Below are 15504 nucleotides of genomic sequence, written 5' to 3' on the forward strand. Positions count from 1 at the left end.
ACATTTAGTACCTAATTTTAAGACTTCCTCTAAAGCTACAGTAATCAAGGCAGTGTTGGTGTAAGGAAAGACATATAGATCATTGGAATAAAACAGAGAATCTAGAAATAGAACCACACATATATGGTCCACTGAGTTTTGAAAGATTATTTAACAACATTTTATAGAACATAAACTCAATTCAGGAACAGAGGAAAAGAGTGTTTTCCGCAAATGGCGGTAGAACACCTGGTATCCGTATATAAAAAATTAACCTCAACCCTTTATTTCCGTACATAAAAATAACTTAATAGGATCTATGAACCTAAATATGAAAGACTAAAACTATAAAACTTTAAGAAGAAAATATGAAGGAAAATTTTCATGAATTTAGGGTAGGCAAGAATTTCCTAGGATATAAAAAACATGATGTATAAAAGAAAAAAATTGATAAATGAGATTCCATCAAAATTTAGAACTTCAAATGACATCGTTAAGAAAATGAAAAGTTTGGACTGGAGATTTAGCTCAGTGGTTCCATGGCCTGCCTCGCAAGCTCAAGGACCCGAGTTCGATCTCCGGTACCCCCCCCCCAAAAGAAAATGAAATGTAGTCCTTAAACAGACCATATTTATAATGCATATAACCTATGGCCAGAATATATAAAGAACACTTACAGCTCATTAATAGACAACCCAATTAAAAATTAGACACAAGAAGATGATAAATAACCAGTACAGCACAAGGAAAGGTGTGCAACACTAGAACAGAAAAATACTAATCAGTACAATAACAAGATTGAATTATACACTCATTAGGGAGATGAAGTTAAAAGTTTTAAAAGAACAAATGTCAGTTTAGGTGTGAACCAGTTAGAACTTTCTAATACTGCTAATGTGAATGTAAAATGATAAAACCCTTTTGGAATACAATATAGAAATTTCTTGTATTACTGTTAAGAACCAACAGTCCTGTTCTTAAGTTTTTACTTGAGAGGAATGAAAACATGTTCACAATAGATTTGTACATACAAATTGAGTATCCCTTATCTGAAATTCTTGGGAACAGAGTGTTTCAGATTTTCATTTGAAATCCACTTGATCTGCAAAGAGGATAGCTACTCCTGCTCTTTTTTGGGGGGTTCCTGTCACATGGAGTATTGTTTTCCACCCTTTAACTTTCAGACTGTGAGTTTCTTTTCGAATTAAATGTGTTTCTTGTATGCAGCATGTTGTTGGATCTTGTTTCTTGATCCATTCTGCCAGTCTGTTTCTTTTGATTGGTGAATTGAGACCATTAACAGTGATGGTTATAACTCATGCATATTGACTTATCATTGTCATGACTTTTTCTGTTTGTTGGATTCTCCCCCTTTGCATTTAATTTCTTGTTGCACCCTATGGATTCATTCTGCTGGGCCTCCTGGGGTTGTGATCCTCATTGTCTTTTCCTAGGATATTGTCTAAAATCTTTTGGAGTGCTGGTTTGGTATTCATGAAGTTCCTAAGGTGCTCTTTGTCATGAAAGTATCTTATTTCTCCATCAATTTTGAAAGATAATTTTACAGGGTACATCAATCTGGGTTGGAGGCTGTTTTCTTTTAGGGCTTGAAATACATCACTGCAAGCTCTTCTTGCCTTTAGGGTTTGGATTGAGAAGTCTGCTGTGATTCTGATGGGCTTTCCTTTGTATGTGATTTGTTTCTTTTCTCTAACTGCTTGTAGAATTTTGTTCTTCTGTTGGGTTTCTGGAATTTTAACAATTATATGCCTGTGTGTAGATTTTTTTTGATCAAGGCTAGTTGGAGTCCTATATGCCTCACTTATCTGTATGTCAAGTTCTTTTGCCCCCTGTTTGGGAAGTTTTCTGCCATCACTTCTAACAGTTTTTTTTTTGTTTTTTTTTTCGGAATGGTTCTGCAGTTTGCACTGCAGTTTTCATTCAAACATTATTTTTTTTGTATATCCTTTTATTGGTACATTTTAGGTGTATAATATAATGACATTCATCATTGGAGATATGCACCTTTACATACTCTCTTTGTTCTTATTTTTTCCCCCTTTCCCTGCCCTGCCCTCCCTTCAACCCCTCCATCCCTCCCTATTTACAAAGACGTTGTTTCCATTTTTTTCATTTTCTCGTATTAATTCCATTCCCTTCTCTCCTTTCCCCTACCCCTCCCACTTCCCCCTCCCCTTTGCCCCTTCTCTTCCTATTTCACATTATCTATTATACTATTTAGTCCTCATTTAGACTTTCAGTTTCTCACACTAGAGAAACTATTTGGTATTTATTTACACATGTGTGTCCTGTTTATTTCACTTAAGAGTTTTGCTTCAATGTGTATCCATTTAGCAATAAATGTCTCTAATTTCTTGTTTTTGATGGCTGAGTAGTACTCCATTTTATTAAAAAATCCACATTTTCTTGATCCAGTCTCCAGTTGATGGGCATTTGGGCTGTTTCCAAGTTTTAGCTATCACAAACTGTGCTGCTATGAACATGGGTGCACATATATCACTGTGGTATGATTCTTTTAATTCTTTGGGGAAGATCCCCAGCAGGGGAATAGCTGGGTCAAATGGGACTTCCAGTCCTAGTTCTTTGAGGTATCTCCACAGTGATTTCCACAGTGGTTGCACCAGTCTGCACTTCCACTAGCAGTGGAGTAGTGTTCCTCTTTCCCCACAGCCCCGCCAGCATTTGTTGTTGGTTGATTTCATGATAGCAGCCATTCTTTCTGGGGTGAGATGGACTCTCAGCATCGTTTTCATTTGCATCTCTCGAATGACCAGTGATGTTGAACATTTTTTAATATGTTTATTTGCCATGTCTACTTTGTGTGAGAAATGTCTGTTTATTTCAGATTCTCATTTTTGGATCGGGTCTTTAAATTTGGGAGGTATGATCTTTTTAAGTTCTTTATAGATTCAAGATAGTAGACCTTTGTTTGAGGGACTACTGTTGAAAATTTTTTCCCACATTGTGGGTTGTCTCTTCACACTGCTGGTGGTTTCTCTTGCTGTGCAGAAGCTTTTTAGTAAGAAGAGATCCCACTTGTTGATTGTTTGTGCTAGTTCATGGGCAACTGAGGTTTTGTTCACAAAGTACCCCAATGTCTTAAAGAGTTCTACCTAACCTCTGTTCCAGCCGGTTCAGTGTTTCTGTTTTTATATTTAGATCTTTAATCTGTTTTGATTTTAGATTAGTGCATGGTGAGAGATATAGGTCTAGTTTTAGTCTTTGGCAACTGTGAACAGTTTTTTTATGTCATCTGTACTCTCTCCAGTTTCTTCATTGACTCCCATCAGTCTTATGTTAATCTTCTTTGCATCTTCTAGAAGCTGCTGGATTGATTTCTCGTGGTCCCTTACTATTTTAAAACAACTTTTCTTTTCCTGGTCACAAATTGCAATCTTATCTTCTGTATCTGAAATTCTATCCTCACATTGGCTCATTGTGCTGTGTAAACTTTCAATGGAGTTTTTAATCTCCTGGAAATCTGTTTGCATCTGTTTTATTGATTCCATTTATTTCCTATGTTAGGATTCCATCATGTTCCTCAGCTCCTCTGTTTTTTTCATCTGTGCCTTCTGTAGATTTATTAATCATGTCTTGCACTATGTGCACAATCCCTGCTATTATGGGAGAAATTATTTCTGATTTCATATTTTTCAGATCCTCTTTCGTTACCTGTTCAAGGAATCCAGGAGTTGAGTATCAGAGTGTTCCATCTCATTTGCCTTTGGGGTTGCTGTAGGTGATCTGGAAGTCTGGTTTTGAGACTTGTTTACGTGTCTCCTCATTTTGGTGGGGGGGGCTGCTCACCTCCTCTGTGCTGGCGGGGATGGTAAGGCATCCCAGAAGCCTCCTCTTGTGTGCTGGGAGTGGCTCACCTCCTCTGTGTTGGTGGGGGTCTGTAATTCTTATGTCTCATTGCTGGGCACCTTGAACTGTAGGTGATACATGCATGAATGTCCCATTGGGCGGCTTTTTGTTAATTTTGTCAGTAAAAAGACCAATAAAAGTGGTTGGATCCTTTTGTACCACCATTGGTTCATGCCCCCCAGTGGGACAGTCATGCATGTACTACTGGTGGTTAAGCAGTGGGACTTGCTGGAGGTTAGAACCCTTGGCTTCTCTAGTAAGTCCAATTAAAACTGGAAGAAGAAAAAAAAAACTGGAATGTGGGCCCAGGGACAGGTAAGTCAGAGCAGTCATTTAGCAAGGAGCTCAGAAAACACTTGCTGAGTGAATGACTCTGCGGAGCATTGAAAGGTGTCTCAGACTGGCAGCACACACCTCTGGGTCACTTTTCCTCAAAGATTTGCAGGCAGAGCATTTTGTTTTAAAACAGTGCTTGTTAATTATAACATTTTTATATGAATTTAAAAAAATCACAGTACAAGCTCTGCCTAGCAAGCGCAAGGACCTGAGTTCCACCCCCAGTACTGAAAAAAAGATCACAGTACAAACGGAATACACTTTTTTAAAGGACCTACTGGAACCTTCAAAGGAGCCTCTGGTTCACTGGCATGGGGCCCAAGTATAAGGAGCAGGAGCATGGTGGGAGGTCCCCCATTTTCCTCTGCTTTTAGACAGCTACTTTTAGATACAGTAGAAAGTTCAAGGTTCCTGAAAGCTTTCAGGCTCCTGTGTTGAAATTATTAAAACTGGACTTTCAGTTCTGTAGCTCCCTCAGTCCATGACTCATTAAGTATCCTTTAACAGCTGGCACCGAGCCGGGGGCCGGGGCATGGCAGTGAAGAGATGTGGCCCTGGCCCCATGGAGCTGAGCTGGTGAGGAAAGGACAGCAAGCTGTCAGGTAGCTGCTGACTGTGGTCATCACAGTGAGGGAAAGCTGAGGGGTGGAGCTTGGACAGGAGGGGAGGGGAAGGTTTGAAGCAGAGCCTGGCGGGAACAGGGGGATCCTAGGGAGAGAGAAAAGCTGTGCAAAGGTCCTGGGCCACGAGAAAGCAGGCAGCTGGAGGAGTGGGAAAGAAGCCCAGTGTGGTGAGAGGGTCGACCCAGAACATGCCCTCCAGAAGTTCTTAACCCAAAATGTTTTTACCAAGGCCACTGTGAAAACTCAGGTGCTTGGCATCTGAGCAGAACTTAAATGTGAATAAGAAAGATGGTTTGCGTTTCTTGCCATTGTAGGCAGAATGACACCCACAATGAAGTCTGTGTCCTAGCCGCCAGACTGTGGACGTGTTGGGTCGAGTGGGAGAGGGGAATCAAGGTTGTTAGTCGGTTGACCTAATTAGGGGAATGATCGTGGATTATCCAGGTGGGCCCGGTGCAGTCACAGTGATCTTCATACTGCAGGAGAAGGGGGCGGGAGATCTGAAGGTGCTGTGCACATGGAAGGGACCTCTGGCCAGGAGAGCAGGCAGTGGAGACGCTGGAAGGCACAGGCAGTCAGGTTGTTCTTGAGAGCTTCAGAAGGGAACGAAGCTCTGCTGACATGTTGGTTTTACCCTGAGAGAGCAGTGTTGGACCTTTGGCCGAAGCAACTGAAGGAAGTAGGTGTTTGAAGCCACTAAGTTTTAGGTGACTCACTGCAACAGCAGTTAGGGAACCAGTGCGCCGCCTAGCTCAGCGTTTCATGGCCTGGAAGGCAGTGACACCCAGTCCCTCTGTCCCTCTAGGCCTTGCGCCTCCTTGAATCACATCCTCCAGTGGCTGATCTATGATCATTCCTCAGTAAATATTTGTCGAAGGTCTGCCATGTGCCTGACACTGTCCTTGGAGCTTGAGGTTAAGTTTGTGTTTAAAACTGGCAAGAAACCTGCCCTCACTGAGTCTGCTCTGGGAGCCTCAGCCCTGACACCAGCAGAGGTCAGAAAGGTGGGGGACACCACAGGCAGACACCGCTCAGGCAGTGGGACACTGCTGTGTAGTTGGCAGCGGTAGTGTCTTTTCCCTGAAAAGGAGGTCAGTTCTCTGCCTTAACTGCTCATAGGAAAACTAAGATTTTTATCTAACATGTTTCTACTTAAGTAGCTTCCATTTAGTTTGTTTTGAAATTATTTTTTTTAGGACCAATAAAATAGGACAGGCTTTAAATTCAGTGTTTGCTAAAGCATACCCCACTACCGTTTGTAACTTTTTGTGTTCTCAGATGTATTTTTGATCCCCAAATAACAAGTCACCAAAATAGGGAAAATAGTCATTTCATATAGCGGTTAAAAAGCCTAATGTGCAGTGTTGGTCTGATGGATCAGACAGAGGCCGAGGTGCAAGGCTTAGATAAAAGCATGAGTAAGGTTTTTTTCTCCTGCAGCACTGGGAACAGAATTCAGGGCCTTGTGCATGCTAAGCCTAAATCACTCATCACTGAGCAGTTTTCCAGGCTGGCCTGGGACTAGCGATCCTCCTGCCTCAGCCTCCCAAGTAGCTTGAGCAAGCTTTAATGCTGCCTCTCTATCTTACCAGGGGGGAGGGCAGGGGAAGGAGATCGTTCATTTGAGAGAAAGGAGTAAAAGGCAAAACTCTCTCGCAGTGTGGGCAGACCACCATGTATGCTGACAGCAGCCAGGGTGTGCTGGAGGGGTGGGACATTCTCCCCAAACCACTGGCCCTTGAAGAGCAGGTCCCCCCCCCCCCCCCGCCCTGGAGAAGGGATGATACTTTGGTCACCATCAGTGACCACCTGGAGAGTAAGCCTGGGGTGGGAGGAGATAAAGTGTGGTGCTCCTGTGGGATTCAAGCTGCAGCTCTGGTCACATTATACAGCCTGCTTCGTATCTCAGGCTGGGGTGACCCTGTCATTTGTCCTACAACCTGGGACACTTGTGAGTGAAAGGGAGGGTGAATGTTGAGCTTCCGACAGTTAGTGTGACCGGGGACCACCTGGGGAAGCCTGGAGTATGGTCAGGCCAGCGAGGCCTGGGACCTCTGATGACCAAGCATAGCGTGGTCCATTGTGGCCTTTGCAGGGATGGGCCCAGGCCCCCAGAAAGAGGAGGACTGACCTGCTAAGCTCCCCGCCTTGCCTGGCCCACAGCAGGGAGAGCATTGTGATGTAGGGGTCTAGAAAAGGTGGATTTTTATACCCCACAGTACAAAGCAAGATTTACCCCCAAATTATTACTTATTTTTAAACCCTTACAAAATCTTTCTCTTGGGAGAGCTGCCCTTGATCAGTGTATTTTGAATGACAGGTTTTATTTGTTATGAACACATTAGCCTAAAAGCACCTCAGTCAGTTTTGATTGCGGAAGCCTGTCGAGGTTAAATTTGGTTTTAAAATATCTTAAATAAATATAAATACATTGAAATAAACTTAAAAGAGAGGAGACTGAATTCAGTTTTTTTTTTTTTTGCCACTGGGGATCGAACTCCAGTCCTTGTGCTCGCGCAGCAGGTGGCGAAACCACTGAGCTAAATCCTTGGCCCATCCTTTTTTTTTTTTTTTTTTTTCCATTCAATTTTAATTTACACTCAATAGGAATTTGGCACCATAATTGTAAATCCTGGACATTATAGACTAAAATGTTTTGGGAAATGTTCTGGAAAACTGGAGTAAGCATTGGTCTCTGACAAAATGATGTCCAAGAAGCATATGGACTTTGAATAACATTGGTTCGTGGGATACAGATAACACATTTCAAGTAAATATTTAGTAGAATGTATAATTTTAAATGTGTAAATCGAATGATCAGACGTTGTCCATTGACCATTCCATCTACATACATACAAGGTATGCTGGAGACCTTGAGGAGCCTTTGCCTGTCACTCTGGTTCATTCCGGCCCATGCAGTATTTGCAGTGTGTGAAGGATGATGGCAGTAAGGGCAGCTGCAGGAAAGGTCGGGAGACCGTCACCTTTAAACGTGGGAAACGAGGCTGGGGTGGAGATCTGATGTTGTAAGAAATGATGGGGTTTTTACTTGAGGTTCCAGATGGCAGACTGGGTGCCTGGATTTGCTTCCAGCCTCCTCAAGGTTCCTTAGTGGCCAAGAGATTACTAACGACAGAAGGCAGGTGGGGTCTGGCATCTGACCAGGATGGGGAAGGAACCAGAGTCTGGAGCCCATCATTCAGAGCCTGGAGAGACGCTCCACTCCCTGACTAATTCCATGTGGGTCTGGAACTCACCGACACCAGGCAACACCACCATTCTGTACCTCTGTGTTGAGTCGAGGCTGCTGGCATTTAACATCTTGGCCAAAAACAAAGGCCCTTAGCATTTGGGTTGCGGTTGGGGACTGCTGATGTGCATATTATTCTATTAAGCTAACATTGATTATAATGCACAGAAATAAAAGAGAATAGGTTCTTACAGAGGTAGAAAAGGCCACAGCATGATATTAAAAAAAAAAAAAAATCACCCAGTACTGAGGCTGCTAGCTTGAGCACTGGCCCTCAGAATTAAGCCCTCCTCCTCTGGTGTCTCCCTTTCAGAATTCCTTCTGGGGTGTTCTGATCACTGCTGACCTATTTCCATTGGATGCTGTAGGAAAATCATAATCTTCCTGATGACAGACAGGGTAATGTAAAGCCCCGAGTGCAGAGTTATCACAGCTGAACTGAAAGAAAAACAAGGATTTGATATAGCTCAGGGGTAGAGCGCTTGGCCAGGATGCACAAAGCTCTGGGTTCAGACCCCAGCACAGCAAAAGAAGGGAAGGGAGACAGTTTTATTGATGTAGGGACTCAGTTTACCTGTCATCTACATAAGAAAATAATTCAAACGCGTGAACATGTCTCCCAGGTCAAGGCAGAGAACCCAGGATTGCAGTGAAGGGGAGTCTAGCCTGGCCCTGTACAGCAGGTGAGAGGAACAGTAGGGTGTGTTGTAGCAGGAAGTCCAGGGCTCTGAGAGGGAAGCCTGAGTAGTCAAGGTCTTCATTGAATAAGAGGCATGATGGGAGCAAAGAGTGGTTCAAGTCTCCAGTAAAGGCAAAGAAAAAAGAAAGGCAGTGAGAAATGTCAAGAAAAGCGGAAGTCATGGCCCAAATGTGGAGCAGACCAAGCTTGATAGAACACAAGAAAAGCAAGTCTGTTTGACTAGTTTCCTTGAGGCCAAGGGCATCTTATACAATTTGTTTCAGCACTGAATATTTATTTACCTGACTCTGAAAACAGAGAATGAATTGTGGCTATGAGACAAAATATAAGTGGTAATACCTCTGATAGTGGGTAAAAGGGGAGCTGACATATGGTAGCACTTGGAGAAACTGAAAAGTTTAGGAGCGAAGGTCAAAATGCTGATAGTAGCTGAGTGTGGTAGTGCACGCCTTAATCCCAGCACTTGGGAGACTGAGGCAGGAGGATTGCCCTGAGTTTGAAGCCAGCCTGGGCTACATAGTGAGTTCAAGGCCAACCTGAACTACATAGCGAGATCCTGTCACAGGAAAAAAAAAAATGATGATAATTTTGTCTTATCTATCAGAGAATTGAGACTTTTGTCCAATGTTGAAGGGAAAATAGTTATTAAACATAGAATGGAAAGTGACAAGCAGTTTAAGTTCTTCCTTTTTCAAAGCCTGGGGGCAACAGTTATTGCCTAAAGGTGATAAATCAAGAAATAAACACAATCTAGAGTTAAGGAGAAATAAATGTGGGATTAAAAAAGGAGATTGGCCCAAAGAGTGGGGGTCAGGATAAATTTGGAATCTGTTGCTTTCTGCTGTGAGTTCATTTCTGATTTTTGTGTCATTGGTATTTGTTACTGTACCAAGAATTAAACATAGAGTCTGAAGATGAGCTTAAAATGGGAATGCACAGTTACCACAGTAATGCATTCCCCAAATTTTTCAGACCTTAATTTGGACAAACTAAGGTGGCTGTGTTTTAAATGAAGCAATAATCGTGTCCTTGTTCTATTGAAGTGATATTTCACGTTTCCTGGGACAAAGTTGCACAGCTAGAGGCAGAATCTTTAATCCTCCAGGAAACAAATTACTGCCAAAGACAATGAAGCAAAGCTGCTATTGTCCTTGGAGTTTTAAAAGCACTGCAGTGTTTAGAACTTTTGATTGAAGTAGTTATGCAAAGGTGATCCAGCTCTCCATGGGGGAGGAGCTGAATATAAGAACAGGAATGAAGCTTACTTGAAAAACCTTGAAATAACCTGCAGTTCATAGCATGGTTGTGGGCCCTACAGCTGTGTGCCAAAATTCTGATCAGGACCCTGAAAACTGAATTGATATTATACCCTCAGTTACTGTTATACCTGTGTAGTTAGACTTTTAAATTGGCTTTTACTGTTTTAGTGCTTATTTCTTACCCTTCAAGAAGACGTGGTGTTTTTACAAGTTCTGTGTTTTGTTCAGTGTAGCCTTACAGCTTAGTGGAGGTGATTGTCCTCTGGCTCTGTGAAAAGCAGTTTGTAAAGTGATTTGTTCCTATTCCTTTTGGTGTCTGAGACAATCCTGGTTCAAACCCAGACTCTTGTCCTGTGTTTGTCAACTTTTTCTTCTTTTGACCGGATACAGGAATGCTGTGGACATCTTAGATACTGATCTGTGACTTTCCAGCACTGCCCTACCAAGGCGTGACCCTTATCCCTTGGGCCGGTTGCTGCAGACACAGAGCTGTCCTGCAGTTCTGGCTTCCTCTGTGCAGGCTGGCAGCTCAGTAACGAGCAGGCTGCTCCAGAAAATGATCTGGGCAGTGTGGCATCTGCAGCCCTGGTCCTAGGAGTTCCCATGAGCATTCTGGTGGTGCACTGGGAAGAAAAGGAAGAAAGCTCGAATTTGAGCAGAAGAAGTTTTGGCATGGGCTGAGGTCTGCCCCCACTCTGCCAGCTCAGGAGCAGCTAGACCAGCACCCAGGTCCTATATGACTTAGATTAGGAGGCAGGTGGCTTGTTCCCTGGTGTCGCTTTTGGGACACAGGTCTGCTTTTGCTTATTTGTTCCTGTCAAAGATAACCTTGGAGGGCCGGGGATTTAGCTCAGTGGTTCTGGCGCCTGCCTTGCAAGTACAAGGTCCCGAGTTTGATCCCCGATACCAAAAAAAACCAAAAAACAACAACAAAGATAACCTTGGCTAATGGACTTTCAGTTCCAAGAAGAATTTAGAGCTTTTGCTTACTTCCCGAACTGGGAGGGCAGCTTTGAGAATTCAGGCCCTGCCTGCTGAATATGATTGCATTTGTTGCTCTTCCTTCCTTACTGTGACTCTGATGCTACTGAATTGCCCTGGATGGGGTGCGGATGGGCAGGGCACCTTCTGCCGGCCTTGCCTGCTCTTCTTCCTGCAGCCCCAGGGGCATCTGCTTGGGTTAAGGCATCCTCTCCAACCCTCCTGTGACATTAAGGTGGAGGGGGATGCGAGGGACCTGACAGGTAGAACCCGAGATGCAACATGACAGCTTTTTCCTTAGGTTGTGGAGTTTTCTTTTTGAATTTGTTATATTTATCTCTCAAACCTCCCTACTGCTTCCTCCTGTGGGGTCCACTTTAACTGCAGTAGTCGCCACATGTAAATGGGAGGATCTTGTGTACAAGAACTTGGCATTGCCCATAGGAAATCCTGTGGCCACATTCTATGTAACCAGCCAGCACATTCAATTTAAATGCCTACTCTTCATCTGCATGTGTTAGCTCCAGAGTCAGGGTCAGGAGAACACATGATACCAAGGGAAAAATGGATGGAGGGAGTGGACCCACCGGAAGTACTGTCTGTGTCAGTGGAGCAATCTCCACAGCTTTTCAAGTTGCAGGAAACCTACGAGCCCCTGTCCTGTCTAGAGTAAGAGAGGTGAAAAGAGCCTGGGGTTCCCAAGTGCTCTTCAGTCCTTCTCCCGCAGCTATAATTTCTCTGGCTCCTTCTTTTGCAGCCTTAGCTCTTGCTATGCTCCTTGCTGGCCTCATCTTCAGCTCTGCTGACATCTCTTGGTGACAGGCAGGTGTTGGTGATGGCTTCTCCTGGCCCCTGCTTCCCTGTGATTTAATGACCTACTTACACATCAGCCTTCCCTAGGCTAGAGTTTGAGAGTGGGCACAATTCCTCAGCCTGGATAGCCGTTTCTTTGTGATCCTGGTGAATGTTGAATGGGTAATTGAATGAATGGGGCAATGAGCTAAACAGGAAATAAGCCTCCTGCCTGCCTTAGGTAGGTTAGCAGCCCCCTGGGGTGTGGGTAGAAGAGGAAGTGGTAGGGAAGACACTGTAACAACCAACTCCCCTGGCAGTTGCTTACCTTTACCACCCAGTTGCAATAATGCTTTGATTCTTCATTGCTCCGCTTCTTAGAGTTTCCTCTTAAATCGCAGTGTTTCATCAGTATAAGTTTTGCCCTTTCAACTCAGCTGTAAACTCCTTAAAATCCTGAGTTTTGTTTCCTAGGAAACATCCAAAAGGAATGGAGACATTGCCCAAGATCAATTTTTTTTTCCTGGCCACCAACTAGCTGTGAGGTCTTAGGGCAGAGTCAGTTGTTAACTCCCTTCCAGGCCTGTCCCCCTCTGGCCCAGCTCTGTGCTCATCTGTCCTGGTACCCAGCAGGGTTCATCCTGCATCTGCCTTGCTCACCCCCCAGCCTGGGCACTGCACCTGCAGGGCCTTGGAGCTCCTGGGTCGGCAACACCATGACTGGGCTAGGCATTGGGTGGTTGGCACAGAGCCCTCTGCCCTGTCTTGCTTCTGCCTCTACCAAGAAGTTGCAGCAACAGCGACACTGCCTGGTCCAAGTCTCCACTCGCTTTTGTACCTGGTGTGTGGTATTTCATTCCTTCAGATGTTGGACAGATTTGGAGGGGAGGCTGGCTGGCTGTGCCTCCATCCAGGCATTAGGGAGGAAGGGCAGTGTCCTGATGCCACAGGAGCCATGCTCATTCTCCTCACTGCTTCCCTGGCACGATGTGGCTCCCCTCCTTGTTCTTCAAGTGTCCCTGCCTCCTGTTGCACCAGCTGCGTTGCGACAGGAATAATTGGTTTCAAAAGTACATCACATCCTTCACTGGAATGAATTTTCAATTGAGTTCATAAGGTGGGAGGGAATGTTTGGATTATTAGTTTTGTTTTTCTTTTGCGCCTGAATTTTTGGGCTTCTCCAAGACCAGGAGTGGCTCGCATTCCATTGTGATGGTTTGTTGTTTGTACCCTTCCGTGTTCCCAGCGCCAGCCTTATTTCCAGCACTTTCTGCCCTCTCTGCATCTCTCTGTTCAGGCAGATATTTTAAGGATTGTGAATTTGGATTATGGACTCCTCTTACAGGAGCACTGGCCTGGGAGGGAGGAGGACAGTTACTCTGCCTGGCACTACTTGAACCAGACTGGAAGACAGTGCAGGGGCCCGGCTGAGATGAGTGCGGAGAAGGAAGTGACTCGGGGAGACATCAAGTTTTGCAGTTTCCACTTGTGACTTACTCACCAGTAAAGTGGGGGCAGAAAGAGGCCAAAGCTGGAAAAGGGAGAGATTCAGTTGACTTACATCTTTGCAAAGGTTAGGTTCTAAATCAGTAGATAAACCAAAGATCTAGGGTGTGGTCAGAATTACCTTTAACAAATACCCAAGGAAGGCCCTGTTAGCAGTTGACACCTTGCTGCTTATTAAATGTCAGCATTTCCCTTATACCGTCCTTGGCTTAGGGTGAAGGGTCGTATTGTAAGAAAAGTGCCTTTAAACACCAGAGTCACAGCCAGTGAGGGTTGCGGAGCCTGAAACAAGCTTGTTTCCCTTCACTGTAGTGTTCCTTCTTCCCCTGCCTCACTGAGCCACCCCCAGGACTCTAGCACTGCCTAAGCTGCGGAAGAATTGGTACATCTTGACAAAGAATACCATAGCTCTGGGTTCTGCTGAATTTAAATGTTAAATATGAAGTAACCTCAAATCTCCACATTCGCTGTTTCATCACCAGGTTGCTCGTGGGGGCCCCTCGGGCAAAAGCCCTGCCACGTCAGAGGGCCAACAGGACCGGGGGCTTGTACAGCTGTGACATCACCTCCCGGGGACCTTGCACCAGGATCGAGTTTGATAATGATGGTGCGTTCTTCTGCTCTCACTCTGTGGTCATTTGGCCCACCCACCTATACCCCACTTTCCAAGACGAAGGGAAGGGCATTTATGCTTGCAGAGAGGACCCCTTTTAATAGCATCAATCTTGACTCTTTTTCATTTGCCATGAACGTATTTACTTTCTACATCATGCTGGTGCGAGGTGTTAACACCACCTCTCCTAACCCTGGTTTCTTAACTGGTATGATGGATTGATGTTGCCACCTAGTGGTAGTTTGCGGTTCTACAGGAGGCAGTTGAAAATTCATAGCAGTAAAGAAAATTGAATGGCCAGATCTTGTACTCAAGCAGCAGCCAGAAACTTATCACTTGCTGTTAAAATATTTGGGAGAAAGACTTTTGTTTTTATTTTTGTGATTTTGGGGATCTAACCAAGGGCCTGGAGCATACTAGACAAGTGCTGCATCACTGAGTTATATATATCCCCAGCCCTGAAAGACTATCTTAACTGATATCAGGCCACTCTGAAGTGAGAAGAAAGCAGCCCTACTGCTCAGATGCAGACTCCTTTTGTGAAGATCTGGGTAGCTGGGAGATGCTACAATGTAGGCCTCTTAACATCCAATTTGCCTGTTTTCTGCAGGCTGAGCAGTCATTGGTGTACTAAGAAGCTCCTACCAAACCTAATTTATATGTTCAGTTTCCAAGTAGATACGCAGATTCATGTTTATGGTCTCTTGCTTCTTTATCTTTTAGGGATAATATTTTTTTTCTTTTTACTAGTTAGAAAATAGTAGATGTGATGTGTAGGAAACTTACACCCCTATAAAGAAGAAAGAAACAAAAGCCCACTGGTAATCTCCATATGTAGACATATCCAATATTCAACATTTTGACATTCTTCCTGTTGTCTACTCAAAGCTGGTTTTTTGGTACTGGGGATCAAACTCAAGTCCTTGTTGCTTGTGCAGCAGGCAGCGAAACCCCTTGAGCTAAATCCCTGGCCTAACTCACGGCTGTTTTGTTTTCATATTTATGTAATGATTCATATTTGAAAATTGTGCCTGTCTTCTCATTGAAGAATCAAAAATTTGGATATAAGATCACTCAGTAGGTATAAATTGATACTGAAATAAGCACATGGTAGTATTTGTAATTTCTTTTCTGGCTAAAATTAAGTATGTCAGACTCTTTTGACATTGATAAAGTATATCCCTTGTCAGCTGTGAGTAAATCTGAGGCCTTATATCCCCATCTAGAAGTTCATGCTATTGTGTAACAAACTGGGGGGTGCATAGAGAAGCATTTGCTTTTTGTTAGTTTGGATCACAGTGGGACTTTGGAGATGATTTTACATGGTTACCGCATAAAGCTCTGTCTTTTTTGTGTACAGTTTTTCCTTTTGTGGTGCTGAGGATTAAACCCAGGGTCTCATACCATGCTAAGCTCATGTTCCACCACTGAGCTTTACCCCCCTCCCCCATGAGTAGAATTTTATGAAAGGTTCTTAATAGTAACCATTGCTCTAGCTTCGTAAGATGAGAGATCATTTTGGGATCAAATGATTAATTCAAGGCAATTTGGAAACAGTTTCTTATATTTTTGTTCAC

General features: G+C 43.9%; 1 protein-coding gene across 3 annotated transcripts in view; it reads left to right on the forward strand.

Moving 5' to 3' along the window:
- Itga6 (integrin subunit alpha 6) overlaps positions 1-15504 on the forward strand; it is an 81932-nt gene that overhangs the window by 23356 nt on the left and 43072 nt on the right. For all 3 annotated transcript variants that reach the window (XM_004857678.4, XM_087200339.1, XM_013076962.3), the window contains exon 2: positions 13797-13921. In XM_004857678.4, coding sequence (XP_004857735.1) covers positions 13797-13921 — 125 coding nt within the window. The remainder of the gene's footprint in view (positions 1-13796; positions 13922-15504) is intronic.

This window comes from Heterocephalus glaber, unplaced genomic scaffold, assembly GCF_053883595.1.
Source record: "Heterocephalus glaber isolate CG9 unplaced genomic scaffold, H.glaber_assembly_v1.0 deba00000347, whole genome shotgun sequence".
Taxonomy (NCBI): domain Eukaryota; kingdom Metazoa; phylum Chordata; class Mammalia; order Rodentia; family Bathyergidae; genus Heterocephalus; species Heterocephalus glaber.